The sequence below is a fragment of the Danio rerio genome, chromosome 10 (genome assembly GCF_052040795.2).
Source record: "Danio rerio strain M-AB ecotype USA chromosome 10, GRCz13ab, whole genome shotgun sequence".
In the NCBI taxonomy this organism is placed as follows: domain Eukaryota; kingdom Metazoa; phylum Chordata; class Actinopteri; order Cypriniformes; family Danionidae; genus Danio; species Danio rerio.
Window position 1 is genome coordinate 11,225,932 of NC_141030.1, and position 14,952 is coordinate 11,240,883.

At 35.6% G+C, this 14,952-nt stretch overlaps 1 protein-coding gene across 1 annotated transcript; it reads right to left on the minus strand.

Moving 5' to 3' along the window:
* Positions 1-1,293: 1,293 nt before the first annotated feature.
* On the minus strand, positions 1,294-4,455 carry nrarpa (NOTCH regulated ankyrin repeat protein a). Its single transcript, NM_181495.3, is given in 1 exon segment — positions 1,294-4,455. A coding segment is annotated over 1 exon segment (339 nt). The 5' UTR covers positions 4,281-4,455; the 3' UTR covers positions 1,294-3,941.
* Between the last annotated feature and the right edge of the window lie 10,497 nt (positions 4,456-14,952).

Below are 14,952 nucleotides of genomic sequence, written 5' to 3' on the forward strand. Positions count from 1 at the left end.
TTAAACAATATATTACCTGAGCTGGTCACATTCAATGCTCAGTATATTTAAGTACACCCCAAACAATTATCTCATTTAAATTCATATTTTCTATAGGATGCTTAACAATATTATATTTGTGCATAAACATTAGATTAGACAGCAACAAATTTAATTCTAGAGCTAATCTAACAAAATAGTTTACAATAACAGTTCAAAGATTAGGAGCTCAAATTTATGTTAGAATAAAATACATACACACAAATATATATATATATATATATATATATATATATATATATATATATATATATATATATATATATATATATACATATATATATATATATATATATATATATAATTTTTTATATATATAATTATATATATATATATATATATATATATATATATATATATATATATATATATATAATTTTTTAAAGAGCAAAACTCAAGAAAAACAAAAAACCTAACATTTTGTTGAAATTTTGTATTTTGAATTTTTTTCAATATTTTGCTTGAGTTTAATTTTATTATCTTTTTAAATATCTAAATATGTTTGGTGACTACATTATTATTTTAATAAATATATCTGTTTAATAAATCTGTTTTCTTTAAATGCACCAAAATACATATCCTATTTTCACTGAGAAATGGATAAAAATATCCATTTTCCACATGTTACTCAGTTATGATGAACACTGTAAATTACAATACAAATGGCCTATCAGTTCTTTTTCTGTACCTATATATAGTGTTTATCATTCATCACATTGATCAAAAACAAATATCAATAAAATTCACTGTAGAGGTAGTTGTCGAAAAAAGAAATCAAGTTCTATAAATGCAAACAATAAAGGACAAATGCCAATTAACAGACATTGTATACATTGTTTTTCCCCTTTTATAATGAATTGCTTGCTTTTTTTATATTTTGATGAAAGTATCTGATAAATGATCGAGGAAAAACATGAAAGCAGTTTGGAATCGGAAGTGAATAAAAATGAAGAACTGAAGTGCCTGAATGTGTGTTTCTGAAAGTATGAAGAAACGCTCTGCACAGAACAGAAGGGCAGAAAGCTGCTCCATGCACAGAGTTGTAACATAAAACCCACACAAACACACAGGGAGGGGATCTGTCTTTAAAACAAAATTACCCACAACCCCCTGCACTCTTTTATCCAGCATATGAAAGGACTGGGCCAAATGAATGACAAAAAGAAGAGAATGGAAACTGGGGTCAGGTTGGCCCAGAGAGGAGGCCCAAACCAGCCCAACGATATAAAGAAACTTTCACAGCCACACACAGAGGAAGGTTTAATTATTTCTTTACTGGCTTGAACACATACACGCATACAACAACAACAACAAAAAACACACATTACAGCACTCATATCCTCACCACACACGAATCACAGTGTTACAAATGTTCAAAAATTACAAACAAAAACGGACGCACAAACAAAAAGCTGAAATCAACACATCGAACACTCGCATCACTCATAAAACTTTTGTTTGCTGGAGACACAAAATAACTTGGTCCACAAAAAGACAAAGAAAGAAAAAAACAGCACTTTTACTCATTCATATACACCTATCCAGTCATTTAACCCCATGTCATAAATGTTATGACAAAGTTTGGGGTGAAACAACTATACATCGTGCAATTTCTTTTGTTACAATGATCTTACCATCACATGTATTATTCCCCTTTATTAACATCAGGAGGAGAGCACTTCAAATAAGAAAGTGCTCTGAGATATCAGCGTCTATATATCCATATATATACTATATATGTATACACATACACCCGATCACAGAGATAAACATCTTTGCAAACGTAATGTTATACAACAAGAAGAGACAATATAACCTGGAGCTTTTTTTTATACAATAGTATTTTTGTTGTGTTCCTTTTTTCTATTTAGAAAAAAATAAAATGTTGACCTGAAGTCAACGAATTAACAACAGTCATCATCAGTGCAATATTTTCAACAAGAGTAAAAATATCAAGTTTAAGACAAGCGATGCATATTTGTTCTGCCTATACCAATCGAACAGATGATCTTGAGAATGGTTTCACATCGGTTGCTTTCTCCAGGAGCTCCTGGCCGGCAAACCAGGTTGAGCGTCAGGGGCTGGAAACATCAGCAACGCCACTTAAAATATTGTAGCGTTGGTTTGTGCAAGACATGATGAGTACAATCACACACGCTCACACAACTGCATGGGGCTTCTCGCAGAAAAATCTAACTGATATATTAGATGTCCTCGTCCACTCTCTCACTGTTGGCCATTGTATCAAGGAAAAACTTACATAAAAGCAGCATTGAAACAAACATCAGGTGCCATGACTCTTAAAAGCGGCAGGCAGTCTCTTTTTAAGCGAATCTGTCGAAGTTTCCTGCAACGGAATAGTCTTTTTAAATGTTCACTTGTATAGTCCTGCTCAGTAGTAACTATTGGTAAGCCTCAGCTCCTGCAGTTACCCGACCAGGCACTAGGGGGCGTAAAAGGCTCCACGTTTATGTGCAACAAAACTCCCTGCATTTAATAGTCATGCAATGCATTTCACTTTTTGTCACTGCAGTTGAAACAAAAAAAGCTGTATGCAAAATTAAGCAAATAAAACCACATACAACGTCTCAACCATGCTTGGTGAACGAAAAGTCGGAATGACCAATGGATCTTATTTTGGTTCATGGAGATATATTTGTCCCGAGTGAAGATGTGGGGATGACATCAAGTAAAATCACCCAAATAGGGCCTAATGATACTGTTGACCAAAAAATAAACATTAAAAACAGCACTAGTGGGTAACTGAGACGAGTTAAAGAGAAGGCTTGAGACAGAGAGCATATGATTTTGTTGAATACTTTCAAGTCGAGGTAGCTGATGCAGAGAACCAGAATAAAAGTTAAAAAGGGCACGCGTTTTCCCAGGGGAAAAAAAATTATATATACATATATATATATATATATATATATATATATATATATATATATATATATATATATATATATAGGTGTACACGTGGGGGGCCGAGGCGTGGAGTCTCCACGCGGGACAGTTTAGCCTGTAACGAGTCCGAAGCAGCTTTATGTCACCCTACATACTTTTACACTTAGGCTATAGTCTTAAAAAATAACCACAACATAATTTAAATGCATCATCTCAATGTACCTTCATAAATAAAAAGACAAACCCAGCCTGTATTCACAGTGATGACCAGGGTGTTAATTCAAAATACTGAAAGAAGATTACAAAGTGTGTCCCAAAGGCGACTTTCCTGACGTTTTGATACAAACAAAAAAATAAGGAATAAAAGAAAAGCGAAAGCAGCGATTTTTTTTAGTAACACGTTAACCATATGGGTCGCACTGGCCTGAAAGCTGTGTGGAAGCTGCGGGTCTGCTAGGTGAAGGCAGAGCGCAATAGACTACTTATACAGAGAGACACGGTAAAGCTATGTGTACAGTACTTAAGAATAAGTCAATTGTTATTTCGAGGAAATATTTGAGCACTGGTCACCAATGCCACATGATTTGATTGATGAAACGACTTGCACGGTTCGTATTAAAAGACAGTGTTTAGCCAAAACAGAGGATGATGGCCTTCATTCTGGAGTTCACCTCTTTCAACTATTCCAGCATTCAGCCACAGCATCAAGTGCCATCTCGATTTCTCCAGGTGGACAGGTCAACAGGTCACGGCCTGGTAAAGCCACACACAGTCCAGATCTGCTGACTTAAACATTCAATAAAAAGCTATAGTACCAACGCAGCGTGCGTTTCAGTCTCTCTCTCGTCGCCAGATCTGACCACAGACAGATTGATATACATACTCACGGGAAAGAAAAAGGCTACAGCCCTCATTTGGTTTTAAGGGAACTTCTCCGCGGTCTGTCAGATCAATGCTAGAACGAAACGAGCCCGGTCTTTTCCGCGTGTTATACCGGATCACCGCGCGCCGGACGAGTACTTGGCCTTGGTGATGAGGTATAACACGATGTCTTGGTGTCCCCCGAAAGCGGCGATGTGCAACGCGCTCCAGCCCTCCCGGTTGGCGAGCCGAATATCGGCTCCAAATTTAACCAGCAGTTTCACGAGCTCCAGGTTCCCGTCGATGACCGACTGGTGCAGCGCCGTCTGTCCCTCGGGGCCGAAGGAGTTGACGTTAAACTCGCAGTTGGTCATGTTCTGCAGCAGTGAGTGGAGCTCCTTGGTGTTGCCTTTTTTTACCGCCTCCTGGAAGACTCTCTGCGGCGCCGAGCACGTCGATATATCCGCCTGGCTCATGATGCTTCACACTGGGAGAAACTCGCAGCTTAACTGGACTAAAACCAGTTTAGGCGCGTGAGACTTGAATAAGACGAGAGTATATCCCAAAAAGGACAAGTAAACGACACACTTGGTGTGTAAAATGCAGTCTTGTATCCAAAAGACCTAGCAAGAAAGTTCAATCCTTCGCAAGGTGTAGGTCTCCGCGTGTAAGTGTGTGTGAATGTCTCTCAGTAGCAGCACCAGGTTTATGGCAGAATTGAGTGATTTAACGTGAGAAAGGTGGCGTGTGAACGTCGGTATCTCCGGTTAAGCGCATTGAGGGGCCGTTAGAGGTTTACAGACGTCTGAGGTGAATTTACCTCAGAAAACGCGTCTCTCGAGTCCCGCTGAGGTTTATTTGGCAAGGGTAACTGAAATAAACAAGATAAACTGTTAAAATTGCTGTCCTGGCGTGTCTTTCAAAAATAAACGAGTAAAGATGTACTTGCCTTTTGACGTTTGGACGGGTAGAAATGACTCCAGATAAAAACTGTCCGCTTGCCCGCTGCTATTTGTCCGTCGCGCGGTCCCGGTGATTCTCTGCCCAGGTCTGCGTTGCCAGGGGGATATTTTAGACGAACTACTTTGCATAACAATACGTCTCTATAGAATCAAGTGTTGTGGAATTGAAGGGGTTGGGCGACGCTGATTGGTTGAGGGGTTGGCTTGGGGGAGTGGTCATGCGCTGAAACCGAGAAATGGGTGTACTCCATTTCCCAAACATCGCACAGTAATAAAAGTACTGCATTATTATGTATTAATATGGTCATCATTACCAAAAGGAACACACTGAGATAATTTATTTACCTTAAAATATAACATAGCTTAAATTCACTGTTAACTACTTCATTATATGCACATGATAGTACTTTATTATATGCATCATTAACTAAAATACTGCTTTATAAGTTCACTATAAATTTGCTGTTTACTCAAAAACATATTTTTTTACTTTTTCAAACTACTTAATTAAAATGAGCTAAAACAACACAATTATTGAGATTTCATTGGGACAGCTTAATTTTTTATGTTTAAAGCGATAAGTTAACTTAATCGATTTGTGTTGGAACAACATGGGTGAATTGTGTGGAACCGTGCATTTTTTACAGTGTTTATAGGTATATTTATCAGAATATATGAAGCACTGCTAATGCTTTAGAAATGGGCTTTTAATTTATTGCTTATGAATATTCACTGTTTGTGGATACTTTATTACTAATTATGAAGCACTGTTAACTAAAGTACTGCTTTATAACTTTTATTGTGGGTTTTTTACTGATATTCAACTAGTCTATTTTTTGTAATATGCAAAGACCAATGAAATCTAAAGAACTATTACACTAGAAAGTTTTCAAATTTGCTAATGTCAATAGTTTAAAGTTGGGTTGGGATGTTTTAACTGTGATTTTTTTCGTCAAAAATAGCTTCTGCATTTAATTTGGCATTGTATTAGGTACAGCAGTTTTCATCATAAATGAAATTTCATTACAAATATTGACCCGAGCTGAGGATTATATCAGAGCTCAGATATACAGCCCTCCTTTAATATATATATTTTATATCCCATTTGAACCATTAATTTGTTTACAGTTAACCTGGGCGATTCAAACAATATCAGCTAGTACACTTCCTACCTGTCCGCGCCAAATGGTGATGGCATCTTTATTGGTGGTGCTTAAAAGCAACACGAAACACCTTTCTCTGACTCATTAGACTTTAGGGCTTGTGAAGCCGCCATTCCAGCTGTTTTAAGTCAATAACAAAGCCTGCACGACTTCCTGTGCGCGTCGACAGAGGTGTGCGTCGCGGTCGCGTACAAAACTACCGGCGTCGCGCAGGCGCTCTAAACTTAAAACCGAAGCGTCAGCTTGCTCTGTGCATGCGCGGACTAGAGTGACACACATAGCAGCTGTACCGTGGGAACCGGACGACTGCAGTTTCTGCCTTTCCTCACACGCCGCAGTTTGGCGTGGAAAGCCACACACACACATACACACGCGGTAGAGTGTGCAGCCGTTTGCTCCGTTTGTACAGAAGCTTCAAGCATTTGATCTGCCAAACAGTTTCACATTCTAGCCGATTCGTGCGTTATAACCTGCACGTACTTTCTTGGCATATGTTTTGTTTCACACATTATTCTGGAATCAAGATATCATTTAACTTTCAGACTGACAAATGCAGGAAACTAGACCCATTCGAGCAACAAAAATAACTGCTTCGTTGTTATTTTACGATCAGAGAATAAAGAGAAATGTACGTATAGCTGTGTGTGTGTAGGCATACGACAATAGACCACGTGGGAAAATTCCCTTTCCCTTGATTTATAATTTGGTTAATGTTTAAAGAAACGTAATTTTCTTCTTAAACAGCAAAAGTCAGTCCAAGGCACTCGAAAAACATGACTGATTTTTGCAATTTATTCTGATAAAACCCCTTACCCGAAGAGGATCGACACATTATTTAAGCTACCCCTGAGCTTACCGCTGAGAAGATCTTCTGCAAACTACGGATCACAATGTTGAGCATATGACAATTGTTTTAAAAAGAAATGTTTAACCTCAGAAGTGTTAAGAAGTCAAAACTAGTGGGAATAACTGATATTTAAAATTAAATTTGACCAACTTCAGCCATTTTCTGAAAAAAAAATAAAAGAAAATCAGAATAAAACAAATATTCACATTTTGTCAATTATATAGCCTATACCTAATAATAAATACCAAACACTTTATGACGACTTCCCTTGCTTTCAAATTAACTGCAATTTTGGTGAAAAATATAAAAAACAGCAATATAAATAAATATTAAAAGTAGAAAGGGTGCATTTTCAGAAGTAGTGTTAGTGAGACCAGCAAGGGGCGCCCAGTCTGTGTGGGTCCTAATGCTCCAGTATAGTGACGGTGACACTATACTGCTCAGTGATAGGCGTGTTTCAGATGAGATGTTAAACTGAGGTCCTGACTCTCTGCGGTCATTAAAAATCCCAGGATGTCCTTCGAAAAATAGTAGTGGATGGGGGGGGGGGGGGGGGGGGTCATTGCCCCCTCAGAAAGAATTTGTGCCCCCCCAGTTTTCATAAAGGATTGTTCACTCAAAACTGAAAATTCTTTCCGTCATTATTTACTAACACTCCTGTCATTCCAACCTTTAGAACACACATTTAAATATTTTAAAATATACGACAGCGATTAAATTATGAAAATTGTGAGATTAAAGCTAGTCCTAAAGTCCAGAGATCCAGTTCCCGCGTCAGGTCAGGTGCGCCCGTAAATAAAACGCGCACGCGGCGATGGAGGAGCACTAAACTCACAAGCGAGAAAAGTGGGTGACATGTTACGAGTAGCTTAATTTATTACATGTTTTGGTTAACTATTCTTTAAACACAACACTGTGTGTTATCCGTGCCAAACTAATTTTCACGGTAATAACAGTGAAATTTGGTATCTTTTTATAGGTATTTTTCTGGCTACACTAATGCTTTAAAATGTAACTAAGTCATTGTTTTGAATTACATTAGATTTTAACATTTAGCTTTTCCCTAACACTGATGTTGGTTGGATAATAGGCTACGTGAAGCGTGATGACTCGGTTAAGCTGATTTCACTATATTTATTTACCGGTTACGAATAGTCTGATCATGGGTCAGCTTGCATGTGTAGGCATAATTTGACATCTTTACCTAAGACTTTAAACATTCATATGCCTGTTATTTAAAATAAACCGGAAATAAATAAGAAGAATAACATATGATTTAAAGCACTCGTTTGGCACTAAAGCCATGATCCGTCTGCATTAATAAGCGGTATTGTTGCATTACCATCATTAATAAAATCAGTAATAGCGAAACTGTGCATATTATTACTATTAAAACGTATATTACTGCCTTAGGTCAGTAACAAAGTATAAAGTAATAATAAATGTGAATAAATAGCCTAAATGAAAGGAACAAGAGAGACCAAAATAAGCCACCAGGTCTAGTGCCCCCCTCAGTTCTGATATCCTGGCGCCGGGCCTGGATTCTGCACACTGGTGATGGATTAGATATTTCCCCCAATGTGTAAAGTCCTTTGAGTGTCCAGCTATATAAATGTAAGGAATTATTATTTTTAATACTATTATTATTATTTCAGGACTTGGGCCCTAGGGCTGGATTTGCTTAGGGCTCCAAAATAACTGAATGTGGCCCTGTATGCACATTATGCTTTAAATCCAACACACTATATGTATCAGGGTCTCATAGTTCAAGCTTTTTTCATACCACCTCCCAGTTATCCCAAAAATTAAAAACTGAGTATAAAGTTTCACCACTTTGGGAAATTCACTAATCCCGAGTCTCATGTTAACATTCTTTTTCTACATGAAACTCAAACCTCAAAAATAAACCATGTTGAACCAGACTTCATGAAAACACTGGGTTAACATGTGGAAATAATAACCTGTCCACATTATTAATTATTTGCAATACCTTATCCCAACACTTCCCCTCTCCCCTCTACAACATATATCCCTCTTTAATATCTCCAGCGGGGCAAGTGTGAATACTGAATTTCAGGCACTCACACCAGATTTCTGTGTGCACACAAATTATATTTCTGCTGGCGAAAGCATAAAGCTGTTTTCTTTCCCATAATTTGTGCACTTGTGAGGTATTTGACCATGTGTGAAACAGAAGGCTCGGGTGAAAATATCTCAGCACATCTGTTGGCTAATCAGAAAGATGTGTCCGTTCGCTGGTCTGTTGGAAAATATTTGTGGAGAAATCGTAGGGCCTCTTGTAGTGGCAGGTTATCTCTCGACCCGGGAGTTTGCGCAATTCCTGGAACTTAAATTTGTCTACAGTGGCCCCAAGATGTTTTGACACTCACTGTAAGCTATGCTAAGAATGTATACATACATACACACACACACACACACACACACACACACACACATGTGTATATATATATATATATATATATATATATATATATATATATATATATATATATATATATATATATATATATATATATATATATATATATATATATATATATCAATCATATATTAATATATACATAATATATACATATATTATATATATATATATATATATATATATTATATATATATATATATATATATATATATATATATATATATATATATATATATATATATATATATATATATATATATATAATAAGTAAGTGACATTGATTTGGGAAAATAAATTTAAACCATAAAAAATATTGTGTGTATGTATATATATATATATATATATATATATATATATATATATATATATATATATATATATATATATATATATATATATATATATATAGATGATAAATCAGTTGTTTCTGTGCCACATTTTTTTATCATTTTCATAAAAAGAAATGTCATTCACCATGTCATAATGTCAGCTTCATATCAAAACTGATTTTTTTTTTTAAGTAGATATTTATTTTCTACAGATCATGCACAAATATAATGGGTGAAAATAGATTATTACAGAGCAAATTACACTCACTGCTCACTTTATTATTTACACCTTACTAGTACCGGGTTGTGCTCCCATTTGCCTTCAGAACTGCCTTAATCCTTTGTGGCATAGAATTAACAAGGTACTGGAAATATTTCTTAGAGATTTTAGTCCCTATTGACAGGATAACATCGCACAGTTGCTGCAAATTTGTCAGCTGCACAGATTGAGTTCTGGGGACTGTGGAGGCAATTTGAGTACAGCGAACTCATTGTCACTCAAGAAACCAGTCGGAGATGATTCCTGCTTTAAGATGCCACATTATCCTGCGGGATTTAGCATATTTCTTATGAAGGGCCAAAAACCAAACTTAGCTAAATATACAAAACTGTATTACATTAAAGTTGCCATGGAAACTTCATAATTTAATATTTAAAAATAAATAGAAAAAAGTACTTTAATCGTATTAATAAGGACAAAATCTGTATATTTTATACTGTACTTATAATACAATAAAACATTCGCAATCTCATATATAACACAATGGACTTCAATGCTTTTATTTACAAAAATGGCAATTTTCCCTTAATAGTGAAATATATGTTCTATAAGTGTGGTTTTAGAAATGTGCCACACACATATATTGTACATGTCAACATCTAAAAAAAAAAATGTGTTTAATAAATTCATGACCCCTTTTAAATACATGACAACATTTAATTGAAACATTACATTTTTTTGTTGTCAATTAAACAAACAAACAAACAAACATAGGGTTATTTTAAGTTAGAAATTCCAATCTCTGCTAAATACATTCACCCCAACCTTCCCCATTATTCTCCCTCTCTTCTCAGATGGGATGGAAAGCCAAATCCTAGGTTACCATGGGCCAACTTTGGCCCACGGGCCCTTGTTTGGGCATCTCTGTCCTAGAAAACTGAAAAAAATTGTGTAAAAACAACTTTAACTTAGAAATTGCTAGTTAATAATATTTTTGATATAGAAAAAAATGAAGCTGAAAATCGTTAAAGTCTGAAAAATAAAGACATAAAGTAAAAAAAAATAAAAGAATCACCCTTAAAATGTAAAGATAACGTCAAAAACTGCTTGAGAAGTTTAGCATTACTGCATAACCACAAGTCTTCTCTAAATTTAATGTAAAATTCTTAAAATGTAAATAAAAAAGAAATTGTGTATGAATACAAAAATATTATATTTCTCACATTTCAGTATATTAGTGCCTATTTTGCATGTCCAACACACACATAAACAAAACTAATTGTATTGAAACTCTACATGTGCCGACACGGAGCCATTAACTGAGCGTCAGCTGGACAGTATTTAACACAAAGTGTAGGACTGCACCTGGGTCTGTGCCACCAGGTCACATTCATCAGAAACCAGAGAGCCAGAGCCAGCTAAAAAAAACTCCCCCCAGTGTCAACGGGTGCAAAGATGCCTTATTAAAGATTAATATGTGTCATAAAAGCTGGAAAGCTGATCTCTGTGGCATCTAAATCTCAGAATGCCTTTCAGATTAACCCTAGTTTGTTCAAGCCTCCTCAAAAACACAAAGTTCAGACTCACACTGAGCTCCTCGCAGATAAGTGCAAATATTTGATGTTTTGTTGCAGTGGGAGGCATTTATATTGACTGTAAAAATTGCTGTGTATCTATTTATGAATGTGAGTTTTCAATTTATTCAGTTTAATCATGATTTATCTCATGTTTTAAAGTCCCACTGAGATTGTACTTCTTCAGAGCAGAGCTGTAAACTTTCAACCATTCATACATTCAGTTCCTGAAGAACAAAATCAAGTCTCGCTTTTATCATTTGTATTTTAACACAATATCTTGTTTAAATCCAAAGGGGTGATAACACAGAAGGAATGTTTTCATAGTTCTTATAACTATTGGTGGAAGTACTACCCACTTTCTGGCATTTTCACACAGCATGCTACTTGGAAGAATTTTGGTTACAGGAACTCTGTTTAGTAGAATTAATTTAGCCCCTACGTCAGAGCAGGGTCTACACCCTAGCACAATAGGAACTACAACGGTGTAGTACACAGATTGGGCAACTGCATACCAAACATTGTAAAAAATGATGACAAGTCATGACAACATATGATTATACACTGCAAATTTTAGAAAGTGGATTTAACTACCTTAGAGTTAAAATTAACACTCCCTCAGAGTTTATATGGGAACCACTATAAAAGTGTTAAAATAACCCTTTTGAAAGAGTTAACATTATCAACACTCAGAGAGTGTTAATTAGCAAACTCAAAGTGTGAATTATGAACACACTCAGTGTTATGTGTTTACACTCTTAGGTCAAACACCGGACAGAAATAAAAATATATCTTATTTAATATCGTAGTGTTTAATATAGTGACATGTAACTCTGTATGACAAGGAGGCAAATCAGCTTCTAACACTGAGAGAGTTATTTTATCTTTATCTAACTCTAGAATTCCAACACTTGAAATTTAACACTAATAAATTTGTTGTGCATGTTTAAAGGGGCATACTTAAATAAGGGTTAACACTTCAAAAGGGTTAGTTCACACAAATATTACAATTGTGCTATTAGTTACTCACTCTGTTGATCTAATCCCCTGAGATCTCCGTTTGGCTTCATAACACAAATTAAGATATATAGGAGAATAAACTGTTGAATTAAGTTGTCAAAAAAAAAGTGTTCTCGCAGCTTGTTTTTTTCCCTTCTTTTTTATATAATTATTTTTTCTGGGTTTTCACCTTTATTGGATAGGAAAGTAGAGAAAATTGACAGGATCATGGGGAGCAGAGAGAGAGGAACAATCGGCATAGGACCATGCGGCGGAATCAAACTCGGGTCGCCGTGAGCACCAGAGTGCATGTGTCTACGCCCTAACCACTACACCACTAGTGGCGACTTCTCGCAGCCCATTAATTTTCAGATTGAATCACTGAAGGCATATGGTCTGAGGTTGTTTTTGGTACTTTTCTGGACTCTGAACATCTCTGCACTGTTAAGAGAGCTCTTGGATTTCATCTAAAATATCTTCATTTGTGCTCCACGAAAGGTGTATGAGGTTTGGGATTACATTACGGAGAGTAATTATTAACAACTGCATTTAGTTGAACTAAACCTTTAACTCATTGTTTACTCTGATTTCAACTAAAATGTTTAAGTTATGCAAAGTATAACTTCATATTTTAGTCAGTTTGCTTCATGTACACCATTAACAATTTCTTGTAGAATCTACAAGGAATCTTGTCAAAAATTTACTGTAAACCAATTACAGCAAAACACTATTTATATTTACAGCACAATATATCTTGCCGTATATGTATTTTCAGTTTTGCATGTCTTTACTGTAAAATGCACAATGCTTCATAATGCAACTTTAAAATACAGTAACATACTAAATAACTGTCCCACAGTAAAATACAGTTTACATTACAGTTAAACACTTTGTAATCTACAAGAATCGTTAACAGTGTAAATTGAGATGACTAGAAAGTACATTTGATCAAACTACACACTACCTGACAAAAGTCTTGTCATCAATCCGAGTTGTAGGAGCAACAAATAACAACCTGACTTTTAGTTGATCATTTGGAAAAGTGGCAGAAGGTAGACTTTTCTGATAAATCATCTGTTGAACAGCATCCCAATCATCACAAATACAGCAGATGATCTGGAACCCGCATGGACCCAAGATTCTCACAGATATCAGTCAAGTTTGGTGAAGAAAAAATCATGGTTTGGGGTTACACTTAGTATGGGGACGTATGAGAGATCTGCAGAGTGGATGGCAACATCAACAGCCTGAGGTATCATCAGGACATTTGGGCAGCCCATTAGATTACAAACCACAAGAGAGGGCAAATTCTTCAGCAGGATAGCGCTTCTTCTCATACTTCAGCCTCCACATCAAAGTTCCTGAAAGCAAAGAAGGTCAAAGTGCTCTAGGATTGGCCAGCCCAGTTACTAGATCTAAACATTATTAAGCATGTTTGGGGTAACATGAAGGAGAAGGCACTGAAAATGAATCCAAAAAATCTTGATGAACTCTGAGGGTCCTGCAAGAATGCTTTCTTTGCCATTCCAGATGAGTTTATAAATAATTTATTTGAGACATTGCAGAGATATGTGTATGCAGTCATCCAAGCTCATGGGAGTCATACACAATATTCTTTTTCACCTGCACCATGTTTTAAATTCTATATGTAGAAATAATGTACAGTGCATTATTTCTGTTAAGTGACATGACTTTTGTCCAAGCAAAGACAGACCTTACTGTTCTAATTAATTAATTACAAATCAAGGCACGATCATATTTGATTCTGATAAAATAAGCATAATCTAGAGGCCTTTGCCTTTCATACAAGCCACTTTTGATACCATAATAACCAGAAGTCAAGTTATCATTTGTTGTTCCTAAAACCTGGATAGGCAACAAGATTTTTGTCAGGTAACGTATTAAGTTTTTTAAGAGTAGAAATATCAGCACAGTATTTTAAAGTGTTTGAAAACAGAATCATACAGAAAGCTAATGTTAGTATCATTTACCTGTTGTCTTTGACTGCGGTGTTGTGCTCCTTTCTTAGTCTCAGCACTGCAAATTGATGTAAATTATTTATATTTATAAGTTTTTTTCTAAACTTTTATACTCCCTTATCAGTTTTAATAGATTTAACAGTGCACTTGTGTGTCTGCCCTTTTTATTGATCAAGTGATAGAGGTTGATATAACATTAAGAATGTAAGCAGTACTAAAAACTATTTTTAGAAAGAATAATAATCCCATTAATCTATAACAGTACATGTCGAAGATCAGTGAATTTAAGCAAATTATTTATTTAAAAAGATAAGCCATTCTCGTACGGGACTTTGTTCTGTGTGTGACTAAAATGTAGGCAATATCTATGTTTCCATCCAAATATATTACATACGTTTATGTGCAAAACTGGAATAATGCATAAAAGATGCGAATAAAGCAGCGTTTTCAACGAGTCAAAGAGAACAAAATCGTCACTTCCTGATTAACAGGCGCCGAATATCAACTGTAAAAACAGAATTTACTGTGGTAGAAGGAACTGCGTCAATTATTTCTTCATTTAATAAATGTACTTGCACCTCAGAAGACGATGCTGACACACAATAAACACGTGGGGGCGTTTGAAGCCATGA